General features: G+C 31.5%; 2 protein-coding genes and 1 pseudogene across 4 annotated transcripts; 2 read left to right on the top strand and 1 right to left on the bottom strand.

Annotated features, from left to right (window-relative positions):
• Positions 1 to 225: 225 nt before the first annotated feature.
• Positions 226 to 6,716, top strand: LOC107848149 (E3 ubiquitin-protein ligase At3g02290). Of its 3 annotated transcripts, none has more exons than XM_016692838.2 (5): positions 226 to 357; positions 2,494 to 2,680; positions 4,041 to 4,941; positions 5,106 to 5,215; positions 6,281 to 6,716. In XM_016692838.2, the coding sequence occupies exons 2-5, from the start codon at positions 2,561 to 2,563 to the stop codon at positions 6,305 to 6,307; spliced, it is 1,158 nt and encodes a 385-aa protein (XP_016548324.2). In that variant the 5' UTR covers positions 226 to 357; positions 2,494 to 2,560; the 3' UTR covers positions 6,308 to 6,716. The 3 variants fall into 3 exon arrangements, with proteins under 3 accessions (XP_016548324.2, XP_047255449.1, XP_016548325.2); XM_047399493.1 differs by having other exon boundaries at positions 274 to 357; positions 2,443 to 2,680; positions 4,158 to 4,941; XM_016692839.2 differs by having other exon boundaries at positions 276 to 357; positions 2,443 to 2,680.
• Positions 6,717 to 7,773: 1,057 nt separating this feature from the next.
• LOC107846724 (truncated transcription factor CAULIFLOWER A) lies at positions 7,774 to 16,874 on the bottom strand. Its single transcript, XM_016691030.2, has 8 exons — positions 16,548 to 16,874; positions 13,008 to 13,086; positions 12,480 to 12,550; positions 11,884 to 11,983; positions 10,574 to 10,615; positions 9,834 to 9,875; positions 9,021 to 9,130; positions 7,774 to 8,162 (listed from the first exon to the last, which is right to left on the bottom strand). Exons 1-8 carry the CDS (start codon positions 16,730 to 16,732, stop codon positions 8,063 to 8,065), a joined length of 729 nt encoding a protein of 242 aa, XP_016546516.2. The 5' UTR covers positions 16,733 to 16,874; the 3' UTR covers positions 7,774 to 8,062.
• Positions 9,742 to 9,807, top strand: LOC124889146 (annotated as a pseudogene).
• Positions 16,875 to 20,249: the final 3,375 nt, after the last annotated feature.

Consider the following 20,249-nt stretch of genomic DNA (forward strand, 5'->3'; position numbering starts at 1 on the left):
AATCACTTAAGCTAGAAAGCTAATTTTTTAATTCTATCTAACCAAATTCTTACACACTTTTTATTGAATGGGTAAATGATCAATTTTACTACTATACACTTTATCCATATTAACAAACATAAACATAATTTAATGGAAATTTTTTTAATTAATATTTTTTCTTTTAATAAAATAATATAAATAGTTACTCCTATTATTGAGCTAATTAATCGGCCTTAGCCCTATAAACTTCAAACATACATATATATATTTTCCATTATATTCCAACTTTTCCTTTTTTTGTGTCAAACTCTCTTCCCTCTGTTCTCTTCTCTTCTCCCCACAAACAAACCCTTTCCTCCCAAAGCATTGTTTCTGGTATTGTCACTCTTCTTTCTCTCTAATCACGTTTTTTTTTTTTTTTTTGTATGTAGTGATTATTGTGGTAGGGACTTTTTGTCGAGCATAGTGAGAGCTTTAATGTACTTTCACTTGTCTTTTACATAGTGATTCTTGTAGTTACTACCCTTCCTTGGGATCAATGCATAACAGTAGTTTTAGTACACTTGCTTCGCTTTATGTAGTGATTATTGTGGTAGGGCCTTTCGTCAGACCTGCACATAGTGAGAACTTTAATATACTTGATTGATCTTTTATACAGTGATTCTTGTAGTTATTGCCCTTACTTGGTCCTGTGCATAGTGGGAGTTTTAGTACATTGGGCTTTGCTTTATATAGTGATTATTGTGTTAGGGTCTTTCCTCAGACCTGTGCATAGTTTACTGCTTTAGTTTTTACTTGCTTAGTCTTTTATATAGTGATTCTTGTAGTTACTGCCCTTCCTTGGTACCCGTGCATAGCGGGAGTTTTAGTACCTTTCCTTTGTACAGTGATTCTTGTGGTTTGTCTCTTCCTTGTGCCTCATGCAATGCGGGAGTTTTAGTGCACCTTATGCTGCCTTTTATATAGTGATTCTTGTGGGTTGGCCTTTCGGTGAACCCTACATATAGCGAGAGCTTTAGCACGCTGCCCTGCCCTTTTACTTAGTGATTCTTGATTCATAAGTCTTATTGCGTTAAAGTTAGTCTCATTGTTCTTCTAGTTCTTTTGGACCTGTTTTTTCAATTCTTTCTTGGGTATGTTTTTTTTTGCCACCCCACACACACCTTTTTTTTTGGTTCGTATTAATGGTTTCATGTATTTGATTTTTTTTTGTTTGTGTTGAATGAGTATGTTTGCATGTTATGGTTAGTGTGTTTTTGGTATATGTATATATATATATATTTATTTTTTAGTTGCCACCTTTGTTCTGTTTTAGTATGTCTTTGAGTTTGTTATGATGGTGATTTTAGTTTTTCAGTAATTGATTGTGGTATCTGTTGAATGGAGCTGTTTTTCTGTCTATTTAAGGTGAAAAGATTGTATCTTTTATGTTTTTAATCTTTTATTAAGATCAATAGATTGGGAAAAGTGCCTACGCGGCTTGTTTGCCCCGTGAAGATAGAGGTAAGGTCTTCGTACATCCTAACCTCCCCAAACCCCATGTGTGGGATTACACTAGGTAAATTGTTTTTGTTGTTGACTCAGTGAGTGGTGGAGTTATGATTTTCACCGAGGGGGGTTAAAAATATGAAAAAGTGAACACATAAAGAAGCTGAAGGGTGTTCATTGTTCAACTTCTACTATGTATACATAAAAAATAATTTTAATAACCATATATAAATAGTGCAATTTTTCGTTGAAGGAGGCTCGTATGAACCCCTCGGACCTACCTGGCTCCGCCCTTGGTCAGGATTAACTTTTGGTGTGACATGTTTGGTTGTGGTATGCCTTGAGTTTGCTTTGATGGTTATTTTAATTTTTCAGTAATTGATTGTGGTATCTGTTGAATGGAGCTGTTTCTCTATCTATTTAGGGTAAAAAGATTGTATCTTTATGTTTTTTAATCTTGTATTGAGAGTAATAGATTGGGGGGAAATGTAGACTATACTTTGTGTGCCCCGCAAAGGGAGAGGTAAGGTCAGCGTACATACTAACTTCCACAGACCCTACTTTGGGATTATAATGGGTATGTTGTTGTTTGGTCGTGGTTAGTGGTTCACCTTAGTGGCGGAGCTAGGTTTTTCACGAAAGGGTTCAAAATATGAAAAGTAAACACTCGAAGAAGCCAAAGAAAGGGGTTCAATATCTTCAATATATACATAAAAGATAATTTTAACCATGTATAGATAGTGTAATTTTCTGTCGAAGGGGTCAGATACACCCTTGGCTTTACCTGATTCCCCTTCCACGTGGTCATGATTAATTTTTGGTGTGACATGTTTGTTTACATTTTACAATAGGCCCTTGCGGTCAAGCCATTCCCCCGACCCCGCACATAGTGGGAGCTTTAGTGCACAAGACTTCTCTTTATGTTTGTCTAGAGTTTAGTATTTACTTCTATTTGCTTATTTATATTTATAGCTTTAAAGGGAAATCTGGCTATTGGACTAAAAAGGGAATTTCTACTGAAAGGTTGACGATTTAAAAGGGAATTTCTACTGAAAGGTTGAAGATTTATGTAACGAATTGAAGAAACGTCATGGGTTCAGTTTGTTGCTGTTTCCATGTTTCGGATGATGGAGGGCATTCTGCCTCAAATGGTCAAAATCATATCTTATGCAAGTGTTTTAGTTGCTGCTTTCAGAACTTAATTAGCAAGGTGCCTTTCTAAACAGATTTTCTTTCCGCCATGAAATTTAGTATATTTGTTCTTACAATGTTTGGTGCATCGACTTAATGTTTCTCATTGTTTGTATCGAATCCCCCCTGCCACCTAGTCAGTTCCGCCTATCAATTTTCGATGAATATATGAATGGCTAGATTCTTGAAATCCCATCGAACTGCTGTAGTTACCACATTGTTTTTTATCGAATCCCCCCTGGCACATAACTAATTCCGGCTTATCAATTTTCGATGAATAAATGAATGGCTAGATTCTTGAAATCTCATCGAACTGATGTAGTTATCACATTGTTTGCATCAAAAACCCCCTGCCACCTAGCTGATTCCGCCATATCAGTTTTCGATGAGTAGATGAATGGCTAGATTCTTGAAATTGCATCGAACTGATATCTAGCTAATTCCACCTTATCAGTTATCTATGAAAAAATGAATTTGTAGATTCTTAAAATTGCGTTGAACTGATGTAGGTATCACATTTTTTGTATCAACCCCCCTCCGCCTTATCAGTTTTCAATGAATAAATGAATGGCTAGATTCTTGAATTCGCTTCAAATTGATGTAGTTATCACATTGTTTGTATCAAATGCCCCCCTGCCGCCTAGCTAATTCTGCTTTTTCAGTTTTCGATGAATAAATGATGGCTAGATTCTTAAAATCGCATCGAACTGATGACTTAATCAAGCAGTTAGACCACCAAACTCAACTAACGATAACAATAATGAATATTTAAGTAGCATAGCAGGTGAAGATGCTTCCAAGGAAAACATGATTCTTCAGAAACCAAAACTAAAAGATTTTGGATTATACTGATGTGAAGGATTTGCAGCATCTTCTTTCCTTGTTCAGTCCGCCACATAATGTTATGGATATTGGTGTAGCTTCTAAGCAACTAATACTCAAGATTAGTCGCCTTTTTCTACTTGTATTCTATTGTAATGTATATGTACGACGATGACTTGATGGAACTTTCTGTGTCTTGTTTTACAAGCTCATAAAACAGCAAATTCGTAGAATACGAGAAACTAGTTACCTGGTTAGAATGTGAGACGCTAATGTGACCACTCGTCAAACTTGAACAAGTCTAAACATGGAGAAGCTCTGTTGTATTCGAATTTAGATAAGTTGATGACGGCTCTATTGATCATTGTTGCTAACCTGAAACATTTTAATTATAATAGTAGTAACAGAAATCATGACTAGATTGCTTGCCGAGCATCTTCTTTTCAAATGATTCATTTTTCGCTTTGGCCTTTTGTCCTCATTAAGATGCTAGCTATTTACAAAATGCTGACGGTTCCTTATCATGATATTTACTTTTAAGTATTACTTGTCATCAGTGTGGAGCCATATTTGGTCCAGCACAACAAACTGCTGGGACTTCAGCTAATCAAGTCCCGTCATCTTCGACTTCTCTAGCTTCCATAAACAGTTCACATAACACAATCAGTTCTCAGGATAGAGGTTTACCAAGTATTGCTGCTCCAAGACAGCCACAAATTCAAGAAGATGTTGCATTTAGACGACAGGACAAAGGAACAAGTCATACACGGGTTGAGCCCGAACCAGATATAGATGCTGATGCTGAAATAACACAAAGGCTTCTAAAAGCGGACAAGCTGCCTAAATCACTCTTTGTCAATCAAGAACCGTCATCTTCGACTGCTGTAGTTTCCATCAACAGTTCATGTAATACAATCAAGCCTCAGGATGGAGGTTTACCAAATAGTGCTGCTCCAAGACAGCCACAGATGCAACAATACAAAGGAACAAGTCATCCACAAGTTGAGCCCGAACTAGATATAGATGCTGATGTTGAAATAACACAAAAGCTTCTAAAAGCAGACAAGCTGCTTCAATCAGACTCTGATAATCAAGGCATGACATCTTCGACTGCTGTATCTGCCATAGATACTTCATGTAATACAATCATATCTCAGGATACAGGTTTACCAAATAGCGCTGCTCCACGAGAGCCACAAATGCAACAAGATGTTGCGTTAAGACAACCGGACAAAACAACAAGTAATTCACAAGTTGTGCCGAAACCAGATGCTGATGCTGAAATAACAGAAAAGCTTTTAAGAGAAGACAAGCTGCTTAAATCAAACTGTGATGGAGGATCTAAAGAATGTTTTCCCGAGTCCCCTAGGAAGGAGTATTCATCAACGATGGTGACTGGAGCTCAATATGAAGTTTCCTCATCAGAAGATGAGGATGTATGTCCCACATGCCTTGAAGGTAGCTGACATTATTTTACAATTTTGTGATGTTAAAAGAGCTATTTGAGCTGCAGCAGAGTGACAAAAGAGGCTGCAATAAGGCTCCAAGCTGATATTTTAGCTACAAGGTTGGATGTTTTTCTTGATCTGCCTAATCAGTGAAATGACACTTTCTTTTGGCAGAGTATACACCAGAAAATCCCAAGATATCTACAAAATGTTCTCATCATTTTCACCTCAGCTGTATATATGAGTGGCAGATGAGAAGTGCAACATGTCCAGTTTGTGGAAAGGCAAGATTTTCTTATTCCTTTTACTTTTCCGATTTTAAGTTACTCTGGTGTATTGCAAGTCTGCTATCTCATTTGCTGCATAGTCGTGTTAAGTCTTCCTCAAAGGAGTCGTCTAAATATTGCTATGTTAATCAAATAACTAATGTTTTATTAGTGAATGCTAGATTTGCTTCTCCTCTCTCAGTACTAGCTTCTGTTATCTTGATAATTGGGCCTCTAATCATAGTAAATAAAATTTTCTTGACTTGATGTCTTTACTAGTTGGCAATATGTTTCCGTTCTACCAGGGACTTTAATTGCCATCTTATTATACTTCCTCTAACCCAATTTTTGTGGCGTACTTCCCCTTTTCTGTTTCAGAAACAATGTCATAGTTCCTTTAGAAACAATTCAATTTTAAATTCTCCATTTTACCTTAATGAGATGATTTAGAGCCATACAAATGTCGACGACTTGTCTTAGACTACAAAATTCTAAGTAATCCGTTTATTCTTCAACTTTGTGCCTAAGTTAACTATTGCCACATGAACTGGGACTGATGGAATACATGCTTTGTCAGTATTATAGCGTACATAGTTTTTAGATAAAGTCTTTGTAGTCAATGATCACCTGTTCGTTCAGATGGCTCAGTTGTATTTGAGCTGCTCCATGTACGTGTTAAAGTGGCTCGTGCATTGGTGATATATATATAAACTTTTATCTGCAATCTGATATCTCTACCCTGCACGCCTTGATCTCCTTTGATTATTTTGCGGGACACTTTGACACCATTAGAATTTGCGATGCAGCAGGCTCTAAGTAGACTCATTTCCCATATAGCAAAAGTTTTACCTTACCTCATTTACTGCTCAACACAAGTGTTAGCAGCAAACCCGTTGTTCTTAAGACACATTTTGACATCCACTTTCAGTAACTTCCGTCTGATAATGCATGCATACCTACGATTTGAAAGAGCATAACGGATCAGAGAATCATCGATCCCTGGGAAAGAAATGTGCCAAGATGGCGATTAATGCTAGTTCTTTTAGCTTTCATGTCTCTTAACAATTTGATTTCCTTGCGCAGTTGATGGAGTTCGAGCAGTCAAATTGATGGTCAGAGCTGAAGATAAGTTGCTTAACCGAAATGATAAAAACAGACGTAGATGTGAAGATTTCCTCCAACTTAGTATGGTGTACATAATTTTTGATCACACTGGTCGTCGACATCTACAAAGGATCAAATAGTACACAAATACAGTCTGAACTTTTTTCTTAGTACTTAAATACTTTTGCTGCACCAGGTTCTTTTGTGGGTGGTGTTAAGATGGAAAGCTAGTGAGACTAACTACTTGTGCTTTCTTTTTTGCTCTATGATTGGTAGCATAACGCTAGAGTTGATTTCTCATATGGTCATTCAACTAATAGTAGTTTGAAGAAGGGTGACTGACGGTATATGATAATAACTATTCGTTGAGTGAACGTTTGAGAAATAAACATCATAATGCTACTAGTCTTTTACACATTGCCTTGTTTTTACTCCTTTGGGTGCTTATAGTTGCCAATGTGGCTGGGCATAAAATATCAAAAATCGAATTGCCAAATTGAATCGAAAAATTTGGTTATTGGTGTTCCGTAACTCGGTATATGGTACGGTATTTGAGAGTAAAATTTCAACATTTCTGTATCACAATATATCTAATCGAACCAATAGACAATAGTATTCTCATCCCAAAGAATCCTTGGACCATGAAAATATATTCATAAAGTATACTACTTAAATAGGGTTTACCGTATCAAATCAAAGTTTAATTTGTCGATTATCGAATTATCAAACTGAAGTTTAAAAGTACGGTATGTGGTGTCTACTTTTAATTATCGATTACCAAATTATCGAATTCAAAATTTGGAAATATCGAGCAGAATAACGAACTATTATCTTTTGCTTTGACTGATAAATCCAACTATAATTACTGTATCTTTTATTCAAAGGCGAGAAATGAATTTGGATATGATGTATTGTTGTTTGCGTGGTCTTGATCATTTTTTCATTTTGTTTTTGGAAATTTACATAATTAATGATATCTATGGATCATCCCTAATGAGCTATTGGCTCATGTTTGAGCACGGTGAATCACTTCGTGTCGATCTACCGTCAATTCACTTTCTCATCGATGGATGAAGAGTCGCGAACATAATAATTTTTGGTTGACCAAATTACTCCGAAAATGATAGTTTTGAGAAAGGACGAGCAAGATTGAAGTGGCTATGCATACAAATAGTCAGAAGAATTTGTATCGACGGTAAAAAAAATGATGGACAATTTTACTACTCCAGACCAATATAAAAAAAAAAGAAGTAAAACAATGAAATGTTGATAAAAAGATTTTTGAGAAATTCATTCTTTAATCTAAACTCAAAGAATAAATATAGACAAACTACTTTAATTTGCTTAATTAGTCCTAAAAATATTTTATGGACATTTGGTTCAGTAATAAAAGCAATCATCATCGATTCCACACATTCGAGTTCAAATCTTGCCGCAGATAAAAACATGATTATATCGTGAGACTGACTGAATTCAAACCATAAATGAGGAAATAAAACGTTGTTCATTCCCTTTAATTCATCAAGTAGGTAAAGTAGGCATACGGACCACTTTACCCCTTCCATTTACAATGGTTAAGGAATTAACACACTTCAACATTAATACAAATACAATAATAAGGTTCTATACATGCATGCATGCTCAAATATAAAGATACTCAATACATTAATAGCTTCCAAAGCAAAGATTAATTAACATCTCATAGATATTTTCCTCCACATAAAGCTTAATAATGAGCTTGAACACCAGCAAGAGTGAAATTCATAGGTGTTTATTCATGTGGTAAAGTGGATATAATAAATCAAGATTTAGGTCAAGCTCATTCCTCCTTGCATCTGCTGCTTGCTGTTGGTAATTACCTCTAATCAAAATTAATTAGGAGTTAATTAAACCATCATAAAAACAAGTAATGCTTAACAAACTTTCTACCTAAAAGAAATTAAATGTGGTTAAAAGGTAGCGCGGTATACTAAGCTCCCGCAATGCCTGTCAGGAAAAGAGCCAATTCCATAAGGGTTTATTGGATGCAGCCTTACCCTGCATTTCTGTAAGAGGATGTTTCCACGACTCTAATGCGTGATCTCCTGATCACTGACAACAACTTTACCAGTTACACCAAGACTCCCCTTGAGAAATTAAATGTGGTCAAAGGGCAACACGGTATACTAAGCTCTCGCAATGGCCATCGTGGAAATTAAAGAGCCAAATCATTAGGGTTTATTGGATGCAGCCTTACCCTGCATTTCTGCAAGAGGGTGTTTCCACGACTCTAATCCGTGATCTCCTGATCACTGACAACAACTTCACCAATTACGTCAAGGCTTGCCTTGAGAAATTAAATGTGGTTAAGCTATTGAAAAACCATGAGTCCTCAGAAATTTCTCAGTTACTCAAAAAATTACTTTCAAAAAAGGGCAACCCGTTGAACCCCAATGTTGAAAAACTATACTAGTATAAAAATATAAAGTTAAAATAAAATTAAGTTTTGTTTTTGGTTTAAGATGGATGGGTTGGTCCATCTTGACATTTTTGCTTAATAAAATAACAAATTAAACCCTCCCCCCCCCAAAAAAAAAAGTTTTATGTGTATACAGTAGATTCTGAATCCTCTTGACTTCTTGGTGTGTTTATTTCCTTATATTTTGAATACTCTTAATAAAAATCCTGTCTTCGCCATTTTACTGATTTTGTTTATCTACTAATAGAGGAAGAAAATTACCCCATATTCAGGCATGGATGTGGTTGTAAGAGGAAAGATGTTGAAGCAGGTACTTGATTTTGCTGGTGCCATTCACCTTGCTGCACTACTATCTTATCCTTCTCTTTGATCTGTTTAGATGCAATTCAAAAGTGCAAATAACCTGTTAATTACTATTATCTATTAAATGATATTTAAATTTGTGAAGAATTTGAAGTGCTAAATATGCGTTAATGTTGAAAACTTTGAAACTTTAGAATAAATAGCATGAGACAAACTCATGCAGCCATGCAATGAGCTCATTCACCTCGCACGTTCCAGCAACAGGTACCAGGTAACTCAGGTAATTCTGTCCAACATGGCTAGGACATATGAGAAGAATTGCCTAGTGAATTTTATCTCTGCTGGAATTTGAACCTGAGACCTCAGGTTCTAAGCCCACTTCATTAACCACTAGGTCACACCCTTGGGTGCCACACAGTGAGCTCATAGCTAACTAACATATGGGAAGAATCGCCTAGTGAATTTTGTTTCTGCTGGAATTTGAACCTGAGACCTTAGGTTCTCAACCCACCTCATTGACCACTAGGTCACATCCTTGGGTGCCACACAGTGAGCTCAATAGCTAACTAACAGATGGGAAGAATCGCCTAGTGAATTTTGTCTCTGCTAGGATTTGAACATGAGATCTCGGTTCTCAACCCACTTCATTGACCATTAGGTTACATCCTTGAGTGCCACATGATGAGCTCATAGCGAACTATTCTTTCGCCTTTTACTTAAGAATACCGTGTGCTTATTGCGAAAAAAACAAAAACCATGAGACAAACTCACCTTCTTGGCAAGTATGTTATTCTCCTCTTGGATTGCCCTTTCCTGTAAAAACATAGAGAAAACATTGCACTCATCAAGGCATCAATCATGCAAGATTAATATGCCATACTTAAGAATAGCGAACATAATAATTTCCGGTTAATCATATTTTCAGAAAAAAAGAAGAAGATACTTTTAATAAAGGACAAGCACGCATAGGTGTTTGAGTAGACAAGGAATTAAAGAAATAATGAAAGATTTGTGAAATGTTATAAAACAAGACACAAAGATCTGTGTGGTATAAATTATTTCATGATGATAAAACGAAAAGTTGAAAGTTAAATTATTTTTAAATAAAGAAGTATGACATTTTTTTTTGAAATAAACTACAACTAAAGATATAACATACAAATTAGCATATATATATAGAAAGTACTTCCTTCGCCATCTTTACTTGTCCATTGTACAAAAATAGATATCCAATAACAATACTTTGTCCCATTTAAAAAATGTAATAGATAAATTATCATTTTGTCTTCATTTTACCTTTGTTATTATATGCTACTAGTATTTAGTACCCAATGCATTTACAAAGCATAGAATTCATTATATTCAAAGGATGATATATTAACATTAATAATCATATTATTTATCATTTTTTAAGATGTATGTCAAGTTAATAATGAATAAATAAAGATACACGGAAGGAGCAATAATAATAGTAGTAGAAAACTTGGGACTGAAAAAACTTCTAGTGATACCTTTTTCTGCAGTTCAGAAATTGATTCATGCATGAGTTGGTTCTGCCACACAAAAACAACTAAAATCAAAAATACAAAAAGTTGCATAATAGAAAGCATATGGCAATGCACTAAAAGGTGTAGTGATAGTTAATGTTGTTTGGATTATCTAAAAATATTATCACACTCATGTTATATTCTTGAAAAATATACTATTTCTGAATAATTCAACACATATCCAACAACATATTTAAAAAGTTCGAGCAGTATATAGCTATCACCAAGTGAGTGAACATTATGGTGATGGAATCAAGAGGAAGTAATATTACGAAATTAAAAAAAAATGCCAGGGATGTCATATTTGAGATTTGAATACCTAAAGCAATTGGAAACCCTTTTATCACTATACTAGAATATTTTTTTCTATCAAGGGAATTCAATAGGGAAAGTTTAATTACCAAAGAGGATTCAATTTTATTTATTTTCATAATATAATTCTTTTAATAAAGGAAATTCAGTTGAACTCCTCCCTTCAACGTATCGCCACCCTCTCGGAGACTATGGTCCTAGAGACAGAAAAATTTTCAGTCGATCATCTCTTTCTATAGGCCTAAACCTTCATTAGCAGATGTGAGTGTCAAATGCCAAATAAAATAACTAACGTGCACACAAACTGGTCCAGACATCATAATTATAATTTTTTTGAAAAACAAGCAGATGAAAGGGGTGACTCAAGACTAGTAAAACATTTGCTTTAGGTCCCCCAAAATTTCAAGGCCTCATAAAATTTTAATTGTTAATTTTATAATTTTCTTTTCTCTTTGACAATACTGAATATAGTAAAAGAAACTTTCATCATTCGATGAAATATTTAAAATTTTGAATTAAACTACTCAAATCTTTACAATAATAAACAATATGTTTAGAATAACATCCAAGATAATATGTTGAAAATGTATGGTTAATATCTTATTAACTTGAATCAATCTTTACTATTATAAGTAATAACATTACTATGTGAAATATAATACCACATTAATAGTTATAAAAAAACACAAAAAAACAACATTATTTTATTTATTTATTATTTATATATGTATTTTTAAGGTATCACATTAAAATTTAATTTTACACCACTAATTTTATTGAGACGTCACGTGCTTGACAGATGGTAAAGAAAGAAAATTAGTTTTCAAGTGATTATTAGTTTTACTAACCTACCTAAGTTAATAGACTCAATTTACTTTTGATCCAAAAATCATTAAAAATTATCTCTCATAAGTTGCTAATAAAAAGTAAAAGTGAAAAGAACAAGAAAGCTGGAACCTAACCTTTCTCGATCGAATAAGCTTAAGAGCAGAATCAAGCTGTTGTTCCAAGTTTTGCAAGTCCTTCAAGTTCATTGAATCAAGATCTTCTCCCATATAATGCCTAAAAAATAATTTTAAAAATAATGTGAAGGTCTGAATATATGGTAAGACGAAAAAAATCTTCTTGAAAAAAAAAAAGTGAGATAGTGTTTGATAAGAAGGAAAATAGTTTCTTGAAAAAGTAATCAAGTTTTTAAGTATAATCTAGTTTTGATAAATACGCAAAAAAAAATAAAAATTATTTCTGAAAAATTTAGCAAAAATACTGTGGAGACATCTGGGTGGAAAGTGAAGGTCGAGGGTGGGATTTAGGGTATTATTGGGTGAATGGGGAGGAGACATAAACTTCTTTAACTTATAAAACTTGTTTTCACTTTATTTTTTCTTTAAAAAATAAAAAATATTTTTCAAAACATGTTGACTAATCCATCAAATATGAAAAAAATTGAAAAAACATATTCTAGAAAATATTTTTTTCTGTACAAAATATAAATATATATATATATATATATATATATATATATATATGTTTGTAAAGTAGCAATCATAGATTTTACTTGTGGTTCCTTTGCAAGAGATCAATCCTAGCCTTGAGTTTAGTATATTCCAAGCTCCAGTTTTCCTGCACCTATATATTATATATACAAAAACCAACAAATCATCTTGAAGCTTAAAAAAAAAAGGTCATTAAATCTACAACATGCAACAATAATAATACATTTGGTGTAATTTCAAAAGTAGACCTTACCTCTACCTTATGAAGGTAGAGATGTTGTTTATGACAGACCCACAAAAGAAATTACAATAGTGAAGAAGACAGATCGAACATAAAGGAGAAAGGAACAGAAGCAACATAAGAAAATACGATAAATCGAAACAAAGAAAACATCATCATTAATACTACACACCTTTATTCATAATATACACCCTACACACCTTTATTCATAATATACACCATTAATATAAATAATTTTACACTATCAATCAATCATGTCGTATTTAATTGTTGTATCGTGTAATATATCTTATTTTCAAAATTTCAAATCTCATCAAATTTATTTAAAATCCTATTTTAAGGGTCATACCGGTGATTCAGAATTGGTTGCAAGCAAACGTCTCTCTGCATATGAGTATCTCTCATATCGTTCAAGAATCTGTTCCATACTGTTCCAATAAAAAATAATGCAATAATCAAGACTCCTAATAACAATTATGAGTAAATGATCATGTAGAAGAATGGATAATTAATGCAATAATCAAGGCTACCTCAATAATATATTATGAAGTTAACATACAATAAAATAAGAATTAGAATGTTATATGATTTTTTTTTTTTTAAAAAAAGCAAATTCATTAGGCGAGGTAAGCTAATATGCTCATTGTGTTCACAACATGCACAAACAGGTTAACATTTTATGGGACTCTTATTCCCTATCCCATCGATCAAACGCGGAATAAAATATTTTGTGAAGAAAATAATGATGTTATTATCTTCGAAATTTATTTAAGCTCTTGTTGGAATGTTCTCAATCTATATATAACTAATGTATGTATTAGTTATAGACATATAATAAGCCACGACATTAACAATATCAATAATATTTCTGTTCAAATCAAACAATCGATAAAAGATAATGTCAATATAACCAATTCCTAAGTTACTAAGTAATACATTCTACTCAATACTGTTCTTATACACCCTATCAAATAATGATCCCGAACTATTATCCCTTCTCACGTGTACCAAATGTGCCCTATGTACTTTCTAGTTTGTATGTTAGGGATTCCATATAAGTCAAAATTAACAATAACAATAACATACTCAGTGTATTTCCACATAGTGAAATCTGGGGAGGGTAAAGTGTACGTAATTCATACCACTATCTCCTAAGAAGTAAAAAAGTTGATTCCGATATACGTTCAACTCAGGACATAAAAGACATTAAGAAGTCAAAATTAAGGACTGAAATTAGTAGATGCTTCTTGGAAGTTGGAAAGTGTATTTGCAGAGTACAAGGATCAGTAATCTCTGAGTGACAGTTCTTCCATCTCTCTAATAAAGCATTTAGTTAGTAGTCTAATATACTTGTGCTGCAGTTTAGATTTACGTGGCATAGATTAATTGGGTACAAAATTTAAAGAAAAATTAAGAATGTTTATCAAAAAAAAAAATTAAGATTTACGTGGCATAAGATAACTGGTACACACTTTAAAGAATATACTCCTTCAGTTTAGATTTCACATACGTGGCATGGGTTTATAGAGCTCTAGCCGCGAAATCAGAAATTTCGTTAATGATATTTAAGATTTAATATGTAACCACAACAACAACAGACCTAGTATATTCCCACAAAGTGAGGTCTGGAGAGGATAAAATATATGCAGTCGATACCACTACCTCCGAGGAAGTCAAGATTTAATATGTAGCTATGAAAAATAATTTTTAACTTATATAATTTCTAGTTTTTGACGAAGGGTGTTTGACTGGACATCCTAAACTTAACTATATGCGGCAATGCCACTAATTGGGCACACATTTTAATTAAAGAAAAAAATGAAAGTTTTGAAAATATTTTTTGAAGAAAAGAAAAAGAAGAAAGACTAAAGAAAAATTGCCACATAAACTGTGAGAATAGTATTCATTATAGATGTTTGATGATCAACAACAACAATATATCCCGTGTATTCCTACAAAGTGGGATTTGAGGAGGGTAAAGTATACACAGTCCATATCACTATCTTAGCTGAAGTAGAGAACTTGTTTCTGATAGACCTCGGACTTTTATGAATGTTTGGTCATAGGTTATAAATATTTTTCACTTTATTTGAAATTTATGGAGTTGGATTATCAAAAATAGAATTGTTTGTTTCGTTCAGCTTCCTACAAAAAGTATTTAAAATAATGTTTATGCTTGAAGGTACTACTTAAATGTATACAAGTTCAAAAGTAAAAAGTACGTTGTAAAACAAGTCGTGAACTGTAAACTATTTTTCAAATTTGAAATACAACTTCAACTTGAATTTTGAAATTTTTATAGTTAAATAAGTACTAATTTTCAAATAAAATGAAAATAATTCTGAAAAAAAGTAAAGAATTTAGAGTATGTTGTTCTGATTTTTGTTGGAAGTTGGAGCTACCAAATGTCGTTGGAACTAATTAAGTATGGCTGTTAGAGAAGTAGCCATAGGTGCAGAATTTCTAGTTTGTCATTTCCTATGTAACCACAAAGAAAAAAAAAAGAAGCAAAAAACAAAAAAAGAAAAAATTACTCCCCAATTCTAAAAATAAGCGTCATTTTTAGCAAAAGAAAAAAAAAAGCTAAAATAAAAGTGAATTCAAGATAAAAATTAATATTTTTTCAATTATAACCATGTATTAAAATAGTGGTGGAGTCAGAATTTTCATCGAGAAGGTTCACAAGTAAATACAGAAATGAACAACTATGTATATTGAATGATGTACATGTTATTCAGAAATGAACAATCATATGATTACTGAGCCTTAGAGCTTAATAAAATTCTTAACAAATTGAAGTAAAAAGATAATCCATAAAATTCTGTTATTTTCCCTTAATAATAAAATGAAAAGAAAAATATTTTACCTACAATAGGATAATAGGAAATACAACTACAAACAATGAGGATGAAACTAAAATAAGCATTAAATAACTATATGAAAGAAAGTAAATTTTCAAAAGAAAGAAAAAGAGAAAAAAATCAGAAACAAGAAAGTCAACACCTTTCCTTCCATAAGATCAAAAAAATTAGAGAAAAATTTAATAATTGTGTATTAAACAGTACAATAGGAAAATTATAGGATGAACAACAATTACACACAATCAAGATGGATCTTGAAAGTTTGTTATTTTGTTATCATTTCCCCCCTACTTTAACTCGCAATGTCGGTTATATTTTTTTTGAGTTGAAGGACTATAAAAAATAACTTCTCTACCGTACAAGGATTAATATAAGATCTACCGTCTCATACTTTCCTTGTGAAACTACATTATGCTATTGTAAAAGATGTAATCTTGAAAGTTAAAGTCAAACAAGCTAAATTAAAGAACTATATAAAAGAAATTCCAAAAAAAAGCCACAAAAAAAAAAGAATAGAACAATCATGCAACAAAAGAAAAGAAGATCAATTTCTTCCATAATTAATTTCTTGACTGTTACAAATATAAATTTAATTATTATCAACCTTCTCATAATCACTAAAATATTGTTAATTCCTACAAAAGAAAAAAAAAACAATTTCAAAAAATGAAGATGGAATCTTAAAAGTTTAAGTCAAACAAGCTAAATTATTATTATTTTTTTTTTGGAAAATAAAAATCATGCAACAAGAAGGTTAAGCTAATTTTCAAAGAAAAGAAGATCAATTTTCTTTCCATGAATAATTATTATTTTTGTTATATATCATCCTTCTCATAAGATAGAATGTTCATTCATTTCATAAACAATTCTAAAATTTTGTTCCTATACAAAAGGAGAAAAAAACAAACTACACTAGCTAGTAAGAAATCAAAAGAATTACTATATAAATCAAGATACTTAATTTTCAAAGAAAAGAATATTCAATTATAATTATAATTAATTTGTTAAAAAATAATTAAAATACTTACCAAGAATCAGAAGAATACTCAAAGATCTTTCCCTTTTGAGAGAAAACAATTAAAGCAACTTCAGCATCACAAAGAACTGAAATTTCATGAGCTTTTTTCACTAATCCACCTCTTCTCTTTGAGAAAGTTACTTGTCTATTTATTTTATTTTCTATTTTTCTTAATTCAACTTTCCCTCTTCCCATCTTCACACTTCACACAAAAAAAAAAAAAAAAAAAAAAAACTTCACTTCTTTTTTTCCAAAGGAAGAAATATGATCTAAATATGGAAACCCTGAAATTATATTTCACTCTGAACAAACCCTAGTTACTATTTCAAAACAATGTAAAAGAAATAAATTAAAAGATCCCTTCTTATTTTTAAAAGGTAAAAAGTACTCCCCACTTGTTCTTTTCTGTTTTGTTGTTTTGTTTTTTCTTTTCCACTTCAAATTTTCTAATTTACGCGATACTGTTTGACTAGATATGAGGTTTAAAAAACAGGGAATATTTATGAAATTTCTGTCTAAAACAAGTCTATTAGCTTGTTTGGCTAATTAACTTATCAAAATTTGCTTATTTTGAAAAAATATCTTTTGTTTAAAGTGCTATTTGAAAAAGTACTTTCGAGAAATATCAAAGAGTAGTCACACATCAGATGAAAAATGAAATGAGTGGTCTTAATATGACTCGTACAATCCTTTTTCATAAGTTAATTTTTGGAGTTAAGTTAAACTCAAAGTTCATTTCCTCGACATAGTATCAAAGCAGACAAAGATCTTGAGATCGAATTTCACCCATTATTAAAAAGAATTTTCAGGTATTCAATTTATGAAAAAGAATTAGATTTGCATGTGAGGGTGCATGATTGTTTGTTGAAAATACAATTAAATAATAAAAATATGTTATCTCTAATAGCTTAAACTTTTAGATGAAATGATCACATATTCCAACATCTGGTGAATCACTAATTAATTTGAAAAGCAATTTTCCCAATATTGTAGCAACAATTTTTGAAAGACTAAGATATTAAAATGCTTTTCAATTTTTCTTTTCTAAATTTAGCTATTGAAAAATAACTTGTGCTTCTACTAAAAAAGCACGTATGTTTTCTTAAAAATTTGGCCAACCAAATCAATTCTCCAAAATAATCATTGTTTTCTTTATCAAGTTGACCAACTAACCAAAATCATTACACTAACAGTAAAAAAAAGAAAATTACTCTTACTATTTCGAAAAGAATAATTTATTTTTTTTAGTTCATTTTAAAAAAATATTATTTTTTTTTACGATACTTTAATTTCAATTTTCTTCTTGGAATACTTAAGACCCCAAGGTTAAAAGAAATTTTGGTACTTTTAATATAACTTTAATTAAAACACACAAGATTTAAAGTTTTTATTTATTTTCTTAAATTATGTGTGAAGTGAAAATTGGTTATTCTTTACGAAACGAAGGGAGTAATATTTTGAGACAGAATTAAAGAAAAGACATGTCAATAAATTAGGAAAAATGAAAAGTGAGAAGTTTCTTACATAGTGTTGGATTGAATCTAAGAATAGGTAAGGAAATTAAAGGGTGTAAATAAATTGAGAAGAGAGAAAGTACTATGAAAGTGGTATTTTATAAAAAAAAAAACCAGATGGTTTTTAAGAATGTGTTGTCGAGCTATGATTGGCTGAAAGGAGAACTTAGTATGGTATTCATTTTTGTATGGTGGATATATCATGTCTCTCTCAGATTTTTAAGATAATGTTTCGTACTAATAAAACTGTTCTGTGAACTTGTGCAATTCTGTCTTTTCTAAACACTGTTGATGGCTTCACCTTTTAATATAAAAGATACTACTTTATATTAATTGTCATCGAAAATGAATGAGTTAATTCCTCAAAATATCATTTAACTTGTGTAAATATTTCACTAAAGTAATTTTTATTTTTTTTAGGATAATATTGTTACTGAACTATGTTATTCTTTTTATTATAAGGTAAAACTAAGAAATTATTAAGGATATGTTTGGAGAACCATAAAGAAAGTGAAATTAGATGTAATTACATAGTTCAATTATCAATCAGGAATAGAGAATTAGGTGCAATTACGTAATGTAATTACAAAGTTACATTTTATTTCCTTTTTTAATTTTATCTTTTTCTTCTAATTTTATTTTTTATTTCTATTATTTTTATTTCTTTTTTTATTTTGCATTATTTATCTTTCATCTCTTTTCTTCTCATTTTTTAACCTTTACTTCTTATGATTCAATACAATTACTCGTATTTTTTTCTTCATTTAGCGCATTGTTGCATTTTTATTCTAGTGTTCGAATTAAAATAGTATTTCATTATTGAATGAGATGACTTATGTGCTTTTCCTTTCTTTTGAGTTATTTACTCGTTAGAATTTTATATAAGAGTATTGCATTTTTTTTTTTTTTGATTTTTCAATTTGTGTTTTGTTTTATGTTTCAATTTATTTGTTTTAGTGCTATAAACTTGTTATTTTATATTGCATGTCACTTCAAATTGTCGAGTTAATTTTCCAAATTACCATTGAACTTGTGCAAACATCCTGCTAAAGTAACTTTTGTTAATTTCTTTTAGGAAAATATTGTCATTAAACTATGTACATCTTTTCAAAATAAGGTGAAACTAAAAAATAGTTAAGGACATATTTGGAAAGCCATAGAAAAATTGAAATTATATGTTATTAGACAATTTGCAGTGACATGCAATATGAAATAACATGTCTATAATACTGAAGAGTTAATACATAAAAATGACCCTAAACTTGACACCAAATTATAACTTTGACCTTAAACTTTGATAGTGCACAAATAGGACCTTTAACTATTCAAAACCTGAACAAATATGACCTCCGATTTTGCAACCCCATGCGTGAGTTTCACTCGCGCCTACGTGGAAAGGTAATCCAATCACACGGTGCCACATCGTTAAAAGGGCTGACTTGGAGGGAGGTCATATTTGTGCAGTTTTGAATAGTTAAAGGTCATATTTGTACACTGTCAAAGTTTTGCTTTTTGTTTTAAAAAGGGGACATTTTTTTTTTTATTATTATTATTATTTTTACTTTTATTTCTATAGCTGCAACATCTAACTTTTTTTTTAATTAAAAAATTGAAGCCGCACAGTAGGCTGAAGGAAGCGCCCAAGAAGAGCAAATAACACCACTGGGCTATCTAAGTGTCTTGTTTCATATGGTTCAATATTAATATACGTACATAAATATAGATTTTCTACCTTATATATATAAAGTAATTTTTTTACCGAGGGGTTCGGTGAACCCCTTGGCAACCACGTAGGTCCGCCCCTGCATTAAATTAATAATGTTTTAATAACGTTAATCTAATAACATTGTAATAACGTTAATTTAATATACTACTACTACTATCCTTAATAACGTTAATTTAATAATGTTTTACTAAAACTATAATTTTTTTATTATTAGTATAGTTTCATCTTTAATTTAATATTTAAATAAATTATATTTAGATATATTATATAACTTAAATTCGCCCTCTGCTTTATAATATATATACATACCCGCACGATTTTTTCGTATGAGGCTGACCCACCTAATTAATAAATCTTCAATATTGCTCTTTTTCCGCAATGACAAAAGAAATTAGATGCCATTTTCATCTTTGAGCCAAAAATAATAAAAAAATAATAGTGAAAAGTCATTTAAAGGTCATATTTGTGCAGT

Source organism: Capsicum annuum, chromosome 11, assembly GCF_002878395.1.
Source record: "Capsicum annuum cultivar UCD-10X-F1 chromosome 11, UCD10Xv1.1, whole genome shotgun sequence".
Lineage (NCBI taxonomy): Eukaryota > Viridiplantae > Streptophyta > Magnoliopsida > Solanales > Solanaceae > Capsicum > Capsicum annuum.

Excerpts from the sequence above, each read along its gene's own strand:
- LOC107848149 (XM_016692838.2), top strand. The coding sequence starts at position 2,561 with ATGGGTTCAGTTTGTTGCTGTTTCCATGTTTCGGATGATGGAGGGCAT. Across the intron at positions 4,942-5,105 it reads ATGTCCCACATGCCTTGAAG|AGTATACACCAGAAAATCCC; the intron begins GTAGCTGACATT and ends TTCTTTTGGCAG. Across the intron at positions 5,216-6,280 it reads CATGTCCAGTTTGTGGAAAG|TTGATGGAGTTCGAGCAGTC; the intron begins GCAAGATTTTCT and ends TTCCTTGCGCAG.
- LOC107846724 (XM_016691030.2), bottom strand. The coding sequence starts at position 16,732 with ATGGGAAGAGGGAAAGTTGAATTAAGAAAAATAGAAAATAAAATAAAT. Across the intron at positions 9,131-9,833 it reads ATAACATACTTGCCAAGAAG|ATCAAAGAGAAGGATAAGAT; the intron begins GTGAGTTTGTCT and ends GCATCTAAACAG. Across the intron at positions 8,163-9,020 it reads CATCCATGCCTGAATATGGG|AGGTAATTACCAACAGCAAG; the intron begins GTAATTTTCTTC and ends AATTTTGATTAG.